A 16,545-nucleotide genomic window follows, 5' to 3' on the forward strand; every position below is an offset into this window, starting at 1 on the left:
TTTTTGGGATTTATTTAAAAAAAAAAAAAAGAATTTATGAGTCTTGATACATCTCATTGTCTTTTTGATTTCCATGTTTCTTTGTGTGTGAAACACATTAACAACAGCATTAACATCTATTACAAATATCATTTCACTTTCAACATAATTTATCAAAATGTGCAGCTTTGAACTTGCCTGATGTCGAGGACATCAGGAGTTTCATATGAGTTTATCAGTGTGAGAAACCGAGCTGCAGCGTCGGAGTTAGTCATTAGAGTCCTATGTGGGAGAGCAGGACTCAGGCAGTGTCGTGCATTGCAAGCTTTGAAAGGTACAGTCTGACTGTAACATGACAATAATAGAGTCAACAGACATGCACAAATTCTCGTAGCTTTATTTCGTTAAAAGAACCAGACGATATCCATAACATTGATTTGCTTTTGTGCGCATAAGGCAAACCTCAGGATCGTATAATCAAACTTATTTTAATTAAACTCATTGTAATCTAACTAAACAAGATCAAGGAGCTGAACAGCTCGCACCAATTAACATGAAGTTTATCAAGTTCATTCAATTACCTCTTTACTCTCTCTCGTCCTTTTCACCTCGGTAAATAACATCGGCCAACCGGAGACAAGGAATACTTTGAATTCCTGTTTCCAAAACCACTTTTACTGGATTTTTTCAAGATGGATTCACTTAATATGTAAGAACTTATTAAGATCATTTTCAATGTTAATTTATAAATGCGTCTGTTTTGGAATGAGATCTTATTTTGTAGCATCAGAATTGGTAAATCCATCTTTATATTTTCAAAACAACAAGCTATATACGAAAAGAAAAATAACCACATGACTGTTTGAAGTTGGTTAAAAAGGCGGCACATATTCATGGGGCCTTAAAACAATTTTTGAACTACTGTCGGACATTTTTAGCCTCCCAGCCGTGCCAGACAGTGGAGCTACTGTGGAAGCAGTGCTGATGGCACAATCCTGAGCGGGCGAAAATGTGCTCCCCTCCTCTCGATATTTGGGATCTATTATGTATGGAGGAGCTGAGTGTCTACATGACCGGGGCCAGGGAGCTAGACAGGACTGAGTGAGGCACTATTGTGTGTGTGTGTGTGTGAGGAGGAGCATAAAGGACTGAAAAAAGAGGAGAAAAAGAGAGTGACAGCAGACAAAAAAGAACCAGGGAGGAAAGAGGTGGAGGGGGGGGTGTGAGGGAGTGGAAAAAGAGGAGGCGAAGCAACAGAGGAGTGAAAGAGAAATGACTTGAGGGGTTGAGGGATGGAGAGAGAGGTGAATAAAGCGAGAGAGAGAAAAGTATCAAGGAAATGGAGAAGAAAAAAGAGAGAGAGAGAATGCAGTTGGATAGAGGAGAGAGAGAGAGAGAGAGAGAGAGAGGGGAGGATGTCACCCATGGCTGCCACTCATCACTCACAGCTTAATGACGCTGTTTTTTTTCCCTCTCCCGCTTCTTTTCCGTGGGAGAGGGGGGGGAGGGATTCGGCCCGCGCCCAATCCATCGGGGTCATACAGAGTTCACAACCTCCAGGTGGGACTGTCCTCCACTGGGGAAATGTGTGTGTGTCCGTGTTGTGTGTGTAGTTTGGCAAGGAGATAGTTTGTCAGGTACATTTTTGAGAGATTTTTACGAAGTTTCTGGGTAAAAGTTTGCGTTCTGCATGCAAGAACAATTCTGAGTTCATGCATGTTTTCCTTTTCTTTAGACGTCTGACAGTTGTGTAAACATGCTTAAGGTTTTGTTTTGACTGCCTGTCAGCCTTTTTATTTTGCTCAAGGTGCAAATTCCTTATCCAAACTTGTGCTCGTGTGTTTACATGTGTGTATGTTTGAAGCATGTGTGTTTATGTGCGCTTGTTTGTTTTCAAGAAAACCACACCGACTGTCTGTTGTGTCCTTCTGGGATTGGCTTGATTCCTATTTCACCATTGCAGTTTGTGTGTGTGTGTGTGTGTGTGTGTGTGTGTGTGTGTGTGTGTGTGTGTGTGTCCACTTGTCCTCTCACTCATTCCCGTTTCTGGGAAGCATCAGCCGTTTAAAACTCAAACGGCAGCTTTTTTTTTTTTTTACCCCCTTCGCTTCTCCTCCTCGCACCAAATTTGGGGAACAGCTGGGGCGGCCATGACGATGATTTGTCTCCCTCTGCCCGTCTGCCTGACAGGTTGAGAGCATGCACACACACGTACACACTTAGGGAGACGCAGACACTCACTGATAGGCACACACACAATTAAACATGCGCTCAGTATCGCAGACAGACAAGCACAAACACACACACACAGACACATACCCGTTATAAGAGGCCGTGTTCTCAGGGCGCTGCCAAAACACTCTGATTTCCTTTAGCCTGGGCGGCCATACATCAGCTAGGGGGCCTCCCAGCCCGGATGGCAGGGGCTGACAGAATGACATGTGTCATTTATCAAACGAGGGGCGCCAGGCCTCAGGAAAAGAACAGACCGCCGCGTGACAAAGCCCCCCGAGAGCTCTCCTCCACTCGCAACGAGGGGAGTGTGTCATGGGATAGACACTGACAAATCTGCGGAGATGGAACACAAATGGATACACGCTGACACCGACACACAAGCGGAGGAAACACACACTGAGAGGCACTTCCAGCACAGATACGAACCCAGTGATCACGCATTATATTCAGGCTACATTTTGGCTTTTGAAGCAGGGAAAGAAAGACAAGAAAAGTCGCATGAAGCGCTCAGGAAAACAAGATAAGTTGGCCCTAGATTTACCGACACACATACCCACACATACACCCACATATATGTTTCCCTCGCAGCCAGAGGAGCCGCAGCCAAAGCCTCTCCTGTTGCCAGCAGCAGGCCTGTCTGTGTGCCCGTCCTTCTTAATGAACGGTCACTGGCTGCCGAAAGGAACTCTCTCTTAGTTGGCAACGCCGCTCCATCTCCTTCCTTTCACATCAGTGCCACCGCACACTCACAATATCCCTCTTTTCTCCGTCATTATATCTCCTCCTCTTCATTCCTTCCCTTCTCTCCGTCCTGATCCCCCCCCTTCAGCCCCCCGTTTACTCTTTCCATCGCCTGTTCATTTGTCTTCATAAGCCTAATTTATTTTTGCTGCCAGATGCAAGCTGACAGCCATCAGTCTCTCTCCCACACACACACACACGCACGCACGCACCTGACCTCCCGACAGACACGCTAACATGTAATGCGCATAGCTGCTTTCTCACTTTTTATTCATTTAGCCTGTCTCTATTACACACACACACACGCGCAGTATTACCTCACACTGCTCTGAGGTCAGCTCTGCAGTCGCATACCCTCTGTTTTACCCCTGTCCTCCACCCCCCTCCACCCCCTCAAAACCCTCCCATTAACATTACTGAAGATGGATGTGTCTTCATAGCGGAGATTGATTGCGGATATAGTTATGGTGCCATTTATGTGTGTGTGCGAGTGTGTGCGCGTTAGTGTTAGATGGAGGGCACTTTGCGAGTTGAAATGTGAGGGAGGAAGGCTTTTTCTCTGGTTTTCCAGAACCTTCCAGCCGTTGGTTGTCTGTCCACAGTCTGATATTGTGCTCTGTTGAAGGATCGCTTCCTCTCTTCCTGCCTCTCTCTCTCCGACTGTGAAGCCGTTCGCAGCCGTTACACACACAGGCATGCATACTCGCGCACACACACATGCAATTAGTCTGAGATGGCTACTGATACTAGTCCACTTTGAGAGCCCAGTACGTAATTTACTGACTTTCTCCAGGGACCCTTTTCCAGCCCCTAATCCCTCCTCCCTCCTATCATTTCTTCTTTTGTCACTTTATTGCCATGGTCATCAGGAAAAGGAGAAAAAAATGCACACACACACACTCCAAACTGCTTATGCTTTTGTTATATTTTTTTGTTACGCCCTTATGCTTGCTATTCATCACGCTTTAAATCCTAAACCAGTGTTGAAATGAAACAGAAGAACTTTGTTTAATGGAGCGCCAGACTTCAGCACTAACTCGTCACTTGAGCGGGCAGAATGAAAAAGGAAATGTGGCGATGCATAAAGGATAACGGTTTTGATGGTGCACAATTGCTGGAATTTCCCCTGTGACACATGCAGTTAAAAGCACTAAAATGTTTGGGGACGTTCGGTTGTCCCGAGCAGCCTCCTGCCCCGAGGGTTTGCGGTTCTAATTAATTTCCCCGAAGTGACTTTATGGTTTTTAAAGTTATGATTTCTTTGTCTGTCTGTGTTTATGTTGGGAAAGGGATGTAAGTCAGGTCTCTGAGGTCCTGTTCTCACAAAGTACTCTGCATTCTTTGGTTCAGGCTTGTGTTGTTCGGTTGATGTCTTTCCGAGAAGTAGATAAGGGTAGAGGGAGGCCGATGAAATGTTTTGATCCAGGAAGACAAAATGATATGTATTAAATCAGGCTGTTTAGTAGTTCTGAGGCCTCTTAAAATGGCAAATAAATCATGAGGAAAAATCTGTTCATTTCAAAGGAATTGCTACGATCAGATGCTTCACTGAATGAATCAGCACAATCTTTTGTGTCAAGTTTAAAATGAGTCAGTCAATGATACAAATATGTTTAAATATATTGGAATAAACTATATGTAGCGAACTAGTAGCTGAAAATTTTGCAAGCAAGCTAAACATTTTCTAAGTATTTTTCCCTCTTCAGTAAAGACTAAATGTAATTATGTAAACATCCAATTTTAGAACAAGTAGAAAGATGCAGTAAGATCCTGTGACTAACACACACTCTAGCTTTGATCCTGGTTGGCTAGCTTGCGAGCACTTTGCTAGCTTACAGTGGCTGTACCCTGTGAGTCTTCCAACAAACTTGTAGAGGAAAATATTTGGCTAAGATGCATAGGTGAAATAAACTGTGCTATGATATGTGCGTATAATATTGGAAAAACAAAATGCTGACAAAAGGACAGTTAACGACCAATTGTAGAGAAAGTAAAAAGAATCCTTGAGAACTATTGTGACTGACTGGGGCTAGCATGTTTAGTGAGCAGTTAGCTTACATAAGCTAACCCTGTGAGTCTTCCGACAAACTTCTAGAGCGAACTATTTTGCCAGGACGAAGGATTGAATTTCACTGTTCTATTTTCTTGTATAAGATGATCTTTAGATTATATTATGTAAAGTTTTGGATTAAAGAAATGCTAAGGAGACTCAACAGCTGACTGTAGAGATTGTGACTTGTGCTAGCATGTTTCTGGATGTCTAGCTAGTTTGCAGTTAGCTTAGATTAGCTTACCCTGTGAGTCTTCCTACAAACTTCTAGAGCTAAATATTTTTGTGAAACGAATGATTAAAGTTCACTGTTCTTTTCTCTTGTGTTAGATGATCTTTTGGATAAAATTATGTCAAGTTTTGGGCGGGGGGAATGCTAAGGAGAGTTAGCATTTAGAGGAAGTAAAAAGAATCCTTAAAAGCCTTTGTGACTGACTAGTGCTAGCATGTTGCTGGCTGGCTAGCTTGTGGACAGTTAGCCATCTTGCAGTAACTTCTAGAGCCAAACATTTAGCAAAGACGCATGGATAAATTGCACTGAGCTTTTTTCTGTTGTAAGTGAATCTTAAAGGAGCTTCCTTCCCACAGAGAGTATACGATCAGATATGTGAAACTGTGTGTGCGCGCCTACACGTGTGTGTATATTTTTTTTCTCTCCCTCTGTGTCTCTTTTCCTTCTCCATGTTTTGTTCCTCAGCAGTGTACAAAGTGGATGGCCTCTGTGAATTGAGGGGAGGTCTGACAGCATGGAGAAGGTTGATTGATGGCTTATTGTGCAACCGGACTCGGCTAGACCAAACTGGTTAGGTTGTGACCCTGTTTTAGCCTCGTGGCCTCTCATCTTCTTTTTTTATTCTTACCCTTTTCTCTCCTCACTCCCCGTATGTCAGCGACAACCTATGTTACTCTAGTACACACTCATTCAGACACACAGCGCATAAATATACGCGTTTTCAGGCTGTAAACACACTTCCTCCGTGTGTTTCTTCCCTTCTCCCCCCTCCTTCGTCTGCTTTGCTGCACTAAACTCATCATTGTTGCCATCATTCATTCTTGGCTGTTTCCTTTCTTCCTTCCTCCGGCCACTTTGTTTTCTTTCTCGCTGCTCCTTCAGGACAGGTTTTGTGTCATGACTCATTTCATCAGGTTTCATTTTACAGCCCCTTTTCATAACAGCTGACCACTCAAAAGAAACACTCCGAAAACACAACGCTATCCACAAATATAGTGCAGCTTTTGATTTTGCTAAAATTCGTTGGTCACCAACCCGATCTGGCGACTGCAGTTCGACAAATTCACAAGAGGCAAAGTTAGCGTAAACACCAGGCACACTAGTTTAAACTGTGGTTCAGCTTGTCCCCCCACGCCCCCCCCCCTACAGTGATTTTCTGCTTCTTTTCTCCACACAACCATAGTGATTTATGGTAATTATCCATCTTTGGGGTCATCCATCAAGTGGTTGTTGCTAGGCGATGGGAGCAGCTGTTGTTTAGTCGGAGGAAGCTCCGCTGTCAGGGGCAGTGCAGGTGAATTCAAAAGACGGCGTCTATGAAGAAAGGATGAAACCGTGTTATTTTGTTAGCCTGTTAGTTGTTGAATTTTAATAAAACCTCGTTCTGCCAAGTTAGGGCGCCCTTGAGTGAAACAAAATTGCACAACTTAAGTTGCATTTTACAAATTTAAAGATGTGTGAAGTCCTGAAAAGTGAAGAATTGTGAACCAAAAAAGAAGGCTTACTGTAACACTAAAACACACCATGACAAAAATCGTATGGATGCTAAAGAAAGTGACAATATTTGCTGTGAAAGAATCTGTTTAATAAATGACATCTGTCTGTTGCAGCCTACATTGAATCAGTGCTTGGCACTGCTCGAGTAAATCTCACTCACATCATCTTTAATTAGCATTAGTAATGCTTTATCTGTTCTTTGCCTGAAAACAAACCAGATGGTTTGAAATGTGTGTGTAGCACCAGAGCAATGTTCGATTGTTGGGTGTGGGGGGTGTTTGGCAGGAAAGTCGAGCAGAAAGGGCTGGAATCTGCGCTGCCGATGAGCTAATGGCTGTTGTTTCATCTCAGAACAAGCAGGCACTGACAGTTCAGGGAAAAGGTGATTTATAGACCACAGTCACTGTCATGGCGTGTCAAAACCGGCTTGCGGGAAATCGGAGCAAACAGGGGCAGAGCACGAAAGAGAAGAAGAATAGCTGCAGATTTGTTTCTCAGCTATCATTTGCTCCTTCTGATTCACACATATTGTGCTGGAAGTGGCCTAATGAAGCTGAGCCAGAGGTAAAATGCTCCGTCTATGTGACCCATTTAGAAAGCCCATTAGCATAATATGAGTTCGAGTAATTGCGTATTACGTGGAACATATGTGAAAGCCCTCAGGACGGTCGAAAACTTTACGAAAAGGTCGTTTATCTCTTATAGAGAATCCAAAGCAGTCGAAAATGTTTGCATGTTTCCACCAGCATGAAGAGCAGACTGCACTGGCTGCTTTGTTTTCCCCAAAACCGGAAGAGCGGTGGAAGCTGAGAGGGAGGATTTGTACGACACACGAGCTATTAGAGGCCCCGGAGCTATTGTGCCATATGGTGGACTATTCCATGAGGGTTAGGGGAGGGGAGGAGAGGCTGCTAGGTGAAGGCTTGAACATGTCTGGTCTGGTAAGACGCAGGTTAGATTATGGCTAATGCTCGGTACATTTGGCAACACCGTGTTAGGAGGCGCACTTCAATTAAACACTGCTACTGTCTGTTCATTGCGTTTAATCTCTGCGTTTCATACGGAACATATTTGAGTCTGATTCAAAGTTTTCTTCCTTAATTTAAGCAACAAGTACAAATAAAAACCTTAAAAGGAAAACTCAACTGTCTGCCATGTAAATAAGTGATATTTTTTGGTAAGTTTAATGAAATATATAACTCTCCAATGATTCCCCTGATGGCAGTCCAAGCTCTTTTATTTTGAAGTTGTCTTAAGGCTTTGAGCAGACTGTTGGTCTGTGCCAGTTTGCCTCAGTGTCGTCCAAAGAGAGTGTCAGGTCCTATGAAACCACAGCCACGACTCTCCCGGAGAGAGAGAAAAGAGCAGGAATGAAGAGGACGGGCAGAGCACAGAGAGACAGAGATTGCCTGACATACTAAGCATTACCATAATTGGCTTTTCTACATGATAGGACAGAGGAAATAATAACGTCATTTTATTTACAGCCTTCTCTCTGCCGAAACACACACACACTCATGCACGCTGTACAGGTCAATGACACACACTGATCAGGCCTGTCCAAAGCCATCAGAGGTGAGTGGCAGGGAATAGAGGGGCCGGTGACAAAGCGAAACGGGAGAGAGAAATAAGACTGCCACGCCGGAGCTCCCTTTTTGAAGGGCGGCTAAACGGTGTGAGGGAGCCTCGCCGGGCGCCCCGCTCCCGATGCAGCGCCCCGGCCTCGCAGGGTAAATCAGCAGGGTGAAAGCTGGCGGAATTGGACATTAGCACTGCAAATGAGAGCCAGGATTGCCCTCTTCTCTGAGACAACATGAATAAATGAAGAAGGTTTAGAGGGGGGCGAGTGTGTGAGAAAAGGGGTTGTGGTGTGTGTGTGGTGTCATGCGCAAGTTAGCTCACCTGATGGCGCGTTATCTCTCCACCGAGTGATCAAACGTGTTTTTTGGTGCAAGGCAATAGTTTTGTGTTTCCTTAGTTTAGCGACATTTCAAGGTTTAGTGTGTATGTGTTTCTGTGGACCTCACACAGCTTCCTGCCTTTTGGGGGGAGGTGTGTGTGTGTGTTGTGTGTTCGTTGTGTGTGTGATGGGGGAATGTCCCACTGTGGTGTCACCTGTCTGCAGCAGGAAATCCTGGACTCTGGGCACAACAATAGTGACAGGCTCCTCTCCAGACGCAGATGGCTTTGCTTTCCCCCCCGCCAGCCACATTGCATCCCCGCATGCACCTGACACACTGTGACACTTGACACACACACATACACGCACGTATAAGTGATCAGCCACACCTTTTGTACACACACAGATGCGACAAAAATGTCACTAAAGTTCTAACACTAAGTTTGTTAGTTGCTGTTAAACTTGTTTCCCCGTCTTTTTTTATGTGAGATATTCACACACACACACACACACACACACACACACACACCTCTTGTTCGCTGGCCTAAACACATCTTTTCTCCTCTCTTTTCAAAACTTCCCCTCTCTTCCCTATCCTCCCTGACAGCACAAAGTGGGCTTACGTTTTTGACTGACAACCACAACAGACACCTCTCCCCTGTCCTCCTCCCCTCCACCCCCGTTTTAATCCCCTCCCTATCCCTCTCTCCCTCCCTCCCCTCTTCCTCTTTTGTTCTGAGTGACGCTGGAAAGCCGCCGTGTCAGCATCTTTTCCATCTCTGATTGCCTTATTAGCCGGCGGTGGCACCCGCAGCTTTTCTGACACAGATGGTGAAGGAGGAGGCTCGAGCACAGGGGGGAGAAAAAAAATGGCTGACTTGTGTTTGTTGTTGTTGCTTTCCCCTCCCACTTCTTCTCAGGGTTGTTTGTGTGGACACTGACACCTCGGGCCGACACTGACACACTCCTGACGCTGATGCCTGTCAAGGCAACATACGGAGGATGGCAGGGAGAGAGTAGAATTTACTGTTAGTGTGCTTTTCGTGTGTGAATGTGTGTGTGTGTGTTTGTACTGCTGTCAGGTTTCTCTCACTTTGTCAGCTAAGCCGCTTTGTCTTTAACTCTTCTCCCCACGTTGACTTTGAATAGGTTCAGTTTTGCATTTATTCTAATACAGTGGGCTGCATCTTGATAGGGAGGGAAAGACAGGTTGAAAGAAAGCGGTGCAGCTGCGTTGGTAAAAGGTTAAACTCTACTAATTTTGTGGCTAACACAAGTGAATGATTTCACTGTGGCCTGTGTTTAATTAAAAGCGTACATTTAAGAGCGATACAAGCGCCGGAATAGTTTAATTAAGAAGAGGAAGGTTGTACATCGAGCATGTCTCACACACACACACTTTCACACACGTACAAGGCTGAGAGTTGCAGCTGTTGGACCTCCAGCTTTTCCCAGGCAGCAGTAACTGGCACCTCACAAACATCAGGTATTATGTCCATTCCGATTATGGGATAGAGAGCTACATGCTGTTTGAAGCTGACAGCACATCTGCCTCCTCACTGGAGACTGATTCTGGCACCTCAGACAAGCATCTTACGAGGAATGGATTGGGGGAGCTGCCTTAGCATATTTAACCCTCTATTTTTCTCCCTCCCTGCCTCTCTGTAGTGTATCTCCCTTAATCTGCTTCCAGGATCCTTTTTAAACCTTCTTATCTTTCTTTTTCTATCTTTTCATTTCTTATTCTTTTATCTTTGTCATCTGAAGATTAACAGGAATTATAACGCGGATTTTCTTCGAACTCGTAGATATTTACCGAGTGGGAAGCCATTTTCCATTGATACCATAAATCTCTGTGTTCTTTTAAAATGGCACACTTGAAGCTGTGAGTACTCAGGGAGCACAGGCAGTAACAACACAGCTTGTCATGTCCACTGGCCGTTTCCTAGCATCACGCTGTGAGGACTTCCACAGCCGATGCCAAGTTGACTCCAGCCAACCATGGCTTGGCACAGGCGGATGCAGCTGGCATTTTCCTCCACTATCTCTTATTTGTGAATCCATAGTATGTGTGGCATGTTGGACAAATACACCCATAGCCACTATGCAGCAGCAAAGTCCACAATGAAATACCCGGCATACATATTGCTCTCTTCTTGCAATTCAATGTGCTGAGAAGAAAACATTTTTTATATTCGATGAATACAGCGAAATGTTTGCACATAGGCAGTTAATTTATCTTAATGTATGTTACCATTCATTTCATATTGTGAAAGCAACATTTAAGTATGTCTTTAACAAAGCAATAAATGAGGCATGTTTCCCTTTTCCAGTTTTTTTTTCAATCGTGAAGAGACAAAAATGTCATCTTTTCTCACTACATGATTAATCGGCATCATGTACTCTGAGGATTTGTTCTGTGTGTAATTTGAAAATGTGCCTGTTTTTTAGTTTTTTAAACTAAGCAGAAACCTTTCTGTAGCTCATCTCTGCGCCCTACCCTTGCTGAGCTGCAGTGTTCAATAGCTTCATTAGGCAGTGCAGTGAAGAGGACTATCTGTCATTGTCAAGATATGGATGTTTGCCACTTTATTATTGCAAACCTGTGTCCTCTGCTGGGACTATTGACAAAAATCTCTTTAGGTTTATTGCGCGTACCACCTTCATATAGTAAGGGTGGTAGATGCATAATTGGGGTTATTGTAATTCATCAAAAAATGTATAAAGATGTTTCTAATCTTACACTTCCTTTCTTTTTTCTTTTTCAGCCTATGGACCTGATGATGAATTTAAAGTGGATAAGACTGATGAAGAGGAACATCTGCAAGATGACGGCCTGTCCCTGGATGGACAAGACGCAGACTATCTTTACAATGATGATGAGGACGCAGGAGATCGTTACAGCTGCCAGAATTCTCCCCTCAGCAATGGCACTAACCCAGATGCTGGGTATGCATCTCCACTTAGCACCACCAGCGATCAACTGGTTGACCATAAAACCACATCCTCCTTCAGTGATCAGGACAAGATCAAGGAAAAGCTAGGGGAGAGCACAGAGTCCGTCAATGGCCTCTCACTACAGGACAGTCTGGCACAAATGAAAGCCGTCTATGCAAACCTGATCTCTGATGCTTCCTGGTCCAGCATTGCTCTGGACATGCTCAAAACTAAACAAGGGAACAATTACACAGCTAGCAATGGAAATGGTAGCAATCACAAAGGGAGCAATGGGTTTCTGAACAGTCACAGCCCAGGCAACGTCCATGTGAAGAGCAGATGTAGCACTAGCAATGCCTCAGCCACTACTAATATCACCACCAGCAGTACTACCACCAGAACAGTGTCAAGCAACAGCCACAGTGGCACCAGTGTAAGCTCTGGCAACGCAGGAGGATTAGCCTATGACTGGCACCAGGCAGCATTGGCCAAAACCCTTCAGCATACCCCATACCAGCTCCTTCCTGAGCCAAGCCTTTTCAGCACCGTGCAGCTTTACAGGCAAAACAATAAGCTCTATGGCCCTGTCTTTACTGGTGCCAGCAAGTTCAGGTGCAAGGACTGCAGTGCCGCCTATGACACTCTTGTTGGCCTGACGGTGCATATGAACGAGACAGGCCACTACCGTGATGACAACAAGGATACAGAGGATGATCGAAGCAAGAAGTGGTCCAAGCCACGTAAGCGTTCTCTGATGGAAATGGAGGGCAAAGAAGATGCCCAGAAAGTTCTTAAGTGCATGTACTGTGGCCACTCTTTTGAGTCCTTGCAAGACCTTAGTGTTCACATGATCAAAACAAAACACTATCAGAAAGTGCCTCTAAAAGAACCAATGCCAGCCCTCACCTCAAAGCTGGTACCCCCAACCAAAAAAAGAGCATTTCAAGACTTGATGATATCCCCAAGCTCGCCTGAGTCTGTCTCATCTGGCATACTCCTAGGAGAGTCTCCCAAAGACCAAAAAGTGGCCAATCCTTATGTCACTCCAAACAATCGATATGGTTACCAAAATGGTGCCAGTTATACTTGGCAGTTTGAGGCACGCAAGGCACAAATTCTCAAATGCATGGAATGTGGTAGTTCACATGACACCTTGCAACAACTCACTGCCCATATGATGGTCACAGGGCACTTTCTCAAAGTAACCAACTCAGCCTCTAAAAAGGGTAAGCAATTGGTTTTTGATCCAGTCATTGAAGAGAAAATTCAGTCAATTCCTCTGCCACCAACTACCACACGACTCCCAGCACCAAATGAGAAGCCTGAATCCCCAATGCTGCCCCCTAGCCCTGAAGAGGAAAATGAAGAGAAGAAAGATGAAGAGGCAGAGGAAGAGGACATGGAAACTATGGAACCAGAGATAAAAATTAAAGAAGAGAAAGAAGATCCTCCTGAAAAAGCTGATAAACCTGGAAAGGCCAGATCTTACCAATATCTGAGAGAAGAAGACTTGGAAGAGGCTCCCAAAGGTGGCTTGGACATCCTTAAGTCTTTAGAGAATACTGTTTCAAGTGCAATCAGTAAGGCCCAAACAGGTACACCAACCTGGGGTGGATACCCAAGCATTCATGCCGCATATCAGCTCCATGGATCTTTAAAGTCTACCTTGCCTTCATGTGCACAAGTTCAACCTTTGTTCAGCAGCAACAGTTTGAAGGCACTGTCCAATGATTTAAGCACTCTGATCCATTCACCAAATAGCCCCTCTCCGCCTCCAAGTCAAAAGAGCAATGTCCTGGCCATGGAGGAGCTTGTTGCGAAAGTCACAGGAAAAACAGTCAAGAACGAAAAAGAGGAAAAACCTGTAGAGAGTAAATGCAGGTCGGCAAAGTCTCCATTGCCAAATCCTAAGGACAAACATGCTTCACCCAATCCAGATAACACGTCGAAGGCAGTGAACATTACAGCATTAGGGGATCAGACAGTGTCTAAAAACAAAAGAGAAGAGCAGACAGAGACTAAGGCAGAAACACAGATAAAGACTGAAGTTGATTCGCCAAAAAGGCCTGTAAGCAATGGCTGCAATAACCTGAGCATCATTACAGATCACTCACCTGAACAACCCCTTGTCAACCCTCTCAGTGCTTTGCAGTCTATCATGAACAACCACTTAGGAAAAGCTTCAAAAGTGGCCACCCCCTTCATAGACCCATTTGCAATGCTTTATAAGATCAACAACAACTCTGCTCAGATGAAGTCAGCAGAGCCTGTAAGTCAGTACCACAATGATGATGATCAGCCCATGGACTTGACCAAATCCAAAAACACCAATGGAAGTACACCTAAGGGTACTTGTACACCAAACAACAATAGCAGCCTAAACAACAGCAAACCAGCCATCAAAACTTTCTCGCAGTCTTCCTCTCCACCTCTGCGGGAGAATGCGCTGATGGATATTTCAGACATGGTAAAAAATCTGACAGGTCGTCTGACACCAAAGTCTACGACCCCATCTTCCGTCTCTGAAAAATCAGACATTGACGGCTGTACTTTTGAGGACAGTTTGGAGGAGCTGTCTCCCATCCAGAGACGGAAAGGCAGACAGTCGAACTGGAATCCCCAGCACCTCCTAATTCTCCAGGCCCAGTTTGTCTCTAGTCTTAGGGAGACTCCTGATGGAAAGTTTGTAGTTAGTGACTTGGGATCACAAGAACGGGTCCACATCTGTAAATTCACTGGTCTCTCCATGACTACTATCTCGCATTGGCTGGCCAATGTAAAATACCAGTTAAAACGGACAGGGGGCACAAAGTTCCTAAAGAATATTGACTCTGGCCAACCTTTGTTTTTGTGCAGTGACTGTGCTTCCCAGTTCAGGACTCCCTCCTCCTACATTCACCATTTGGAGACCCATCTTGGGTTTACCTTGAAGGACCTTTCAAAACTTTCCATAGACTTACTAGAGCAGCAAACAGTCAGCAGAATAGAGGACAAGACTTTCAGTTCCTCTGGACTAACAGAAGAAGACACTGGCTCAGTGTATCAGTGCAAACTGTGCAATCGGACATTTGTGAGCAAACATGCAATCAAATTGCACCTTTGCAAAACACACGGAAAGTCACCAGAAGACCATCTTATCTTTGTGAAAGAGTTGGAAAAGTTCGACAAACAATGAAAATAAAGCTGATAGCATGAGTTTACTGTTGCACTATAACTCTAAGCTACAATCTGTCATAATAGATAGTGCCGTGCTGTATTGAGCATTGTTATGACACATATTGTAACGAAAACATGGTAGCTTTAATACCACATAATGACATTTTTGAGTTATCCATACATGACAGGAGTTGCATTTCTAAGGCTCAAAGCGATGTTGTAAAAGTAAATTTTTTTGGTAACACAAATGTACCAAATCGGTGCAGCAGCCATGGCACTATGTAGTCACTGACTGATTGTTGCTTTTCTAATGCACTGCATCTTATCTGAGCCTTTGGGGAAATGTCCATCAGTTGTTTTAAAACTGGACCATGCTTTTATTTAGATCACTGTTTGTGAATTATTTTTTAAGATGAAAATATTTCAACACAACTTGCATATTATTTATAAGACAGTTTGTGCATGTTTTTGTGAGCATATTGCGTCTAATTAAATTTCAACCACGATGAGGAAAACTGATATCCCTGTTAAAAACAAATTGTGGAAATCGATTGATGTTTATATGAAGGTATATGGATATAAAAGTAGCCATGTGAAAGATGAAGTTCACAATGTAAGGATGATTTCAGCACTTTAATGAAGTGTAAATTGATGAAGAAATATATAATATGGGTAAAAATGACAACACATCACCCTTTTAATCTCCCTTGATCAACATGGCAATTTTGGGGGCTATCAATGATATTGTTTTGTATTGGACTTTAAATCACAGAAATGATTACAAAATGGTTAAAGTATGTGTTTCTCTAGTAAATATAATTTCCTGGTTGTTTTCAACATGTACAGTATTTGCGTTATTACGATACTGATTTTATTATTGTGACGCTACAGTTGTAAAATTAATGAAGTTTAAAAACTTATTGTATGAATAATCGGCGAGTATGTATACATGTATGTCAGCATATCTTGCTCTTTACAGTTCAACATAATTTGTACTGTGTGCATTTTTATAATGTTATTTTCTAGGCAAATATTGGGGACGTGTATAAAACTACAGAATATTGTCGGACCACATTGTCCTTTTTCAGTGAAAAGTAGGTCCTTCAATGTGGTTTACATAAAATGACAGAACTTTACTGGCATCGGCGCTGATGCATGGTACTGTATATAACATTGAAAAAAAAATAATTCTCACCCAATGATAGATTTCCAGGTTTTATCATCAACCCAATTCTTCAGAATGACATTCTTTTATCCTCAGTTGTAAAATAAACTCCTTGTCCTGGATTAGACTGGTGTCTGAGTGATTTTAGAAGAATGTGAAATGAAGACGGAGGCGATGAACACTGAGCTTAAAACACAATATTATACTCCAAACTCTTGCCAATAATTGTTTTAATAATATTTGTGCTGTTGTCTGTCTTAACACTATAATGTGTTATGAAAGTTTTACTTAATTTGGAATACATTCAACAACTTCTTAAGTGAAAAAACTAAGAAAAAACAACTTTATTAAGTCATGAGTTAATAAACTCATCTATTGTATTTTCTTTACAAACGGGACTAAGCCTTCCAGTAAGTTAATGTATTACAACCTGAGCCAGGTATGCTTTGAGTAAGGTATAGTTTTGCCTTGCAGGTACATCTGGATTATCAGAATCAGCTTTATTGGCCAGGTATGTACACATACGAGGAATTTGACTCCGGTTTAATTCGCTCTCTATGTACACTTAAACATTAATAACTAATATGAACAAGCTAGATGAGACAATAGTGCAATGATAAGGAGTGAAAAAGGATGCTGAAATAGTATAATAA

At 43.3% G+C, this 16,545-nt stretch overlaps 1 protein-coding gene across 1 annotated transcript in view; it reads left to right on the forward strand.

Moving 5' to 3' along the window:
- tshz1 (teashirt zinc finger homeobox 1) overlaps positions 1–15,995 on the forward strand; it is a 28,046-nt gene extending 12,051 nt beyond the window's left edge. Inside the window, exon 3 of the mRNA XM_069682044.1 lies at positions 11,403–15,995. Within this exon, the coding sequence (XP_069538145.1) occupies positions 11,403–14,746 (3,344 nt within the window). The 3' untranslated portion in view covers positions 14,747–15,995. The remainder of the gene's footprint in view (positions 1–11,402) is intronic.
- The last annotated feature ends 550 nt before the right edge of the window (positions 15,996–16,545 follow it).

Source organism: Semicossyphus pulcher, unplaced genomic scaffold (genome assembly GCF_022749685.1).
Source record: "Semicossyphus pulcher isolate SPU_LCO1_2020_fin unplaced genomic scaffold, fSemPul1.0.p SCAF_5, whole genome shotgun sequence".
Classification (NCBI taxonomy): domain Eukaryota; kingdom Metazoa; phylum Chordata; class Actinopteri; order Labriformes; family Labridae; genus Semicossyphus; species Semicossyphus pulcher.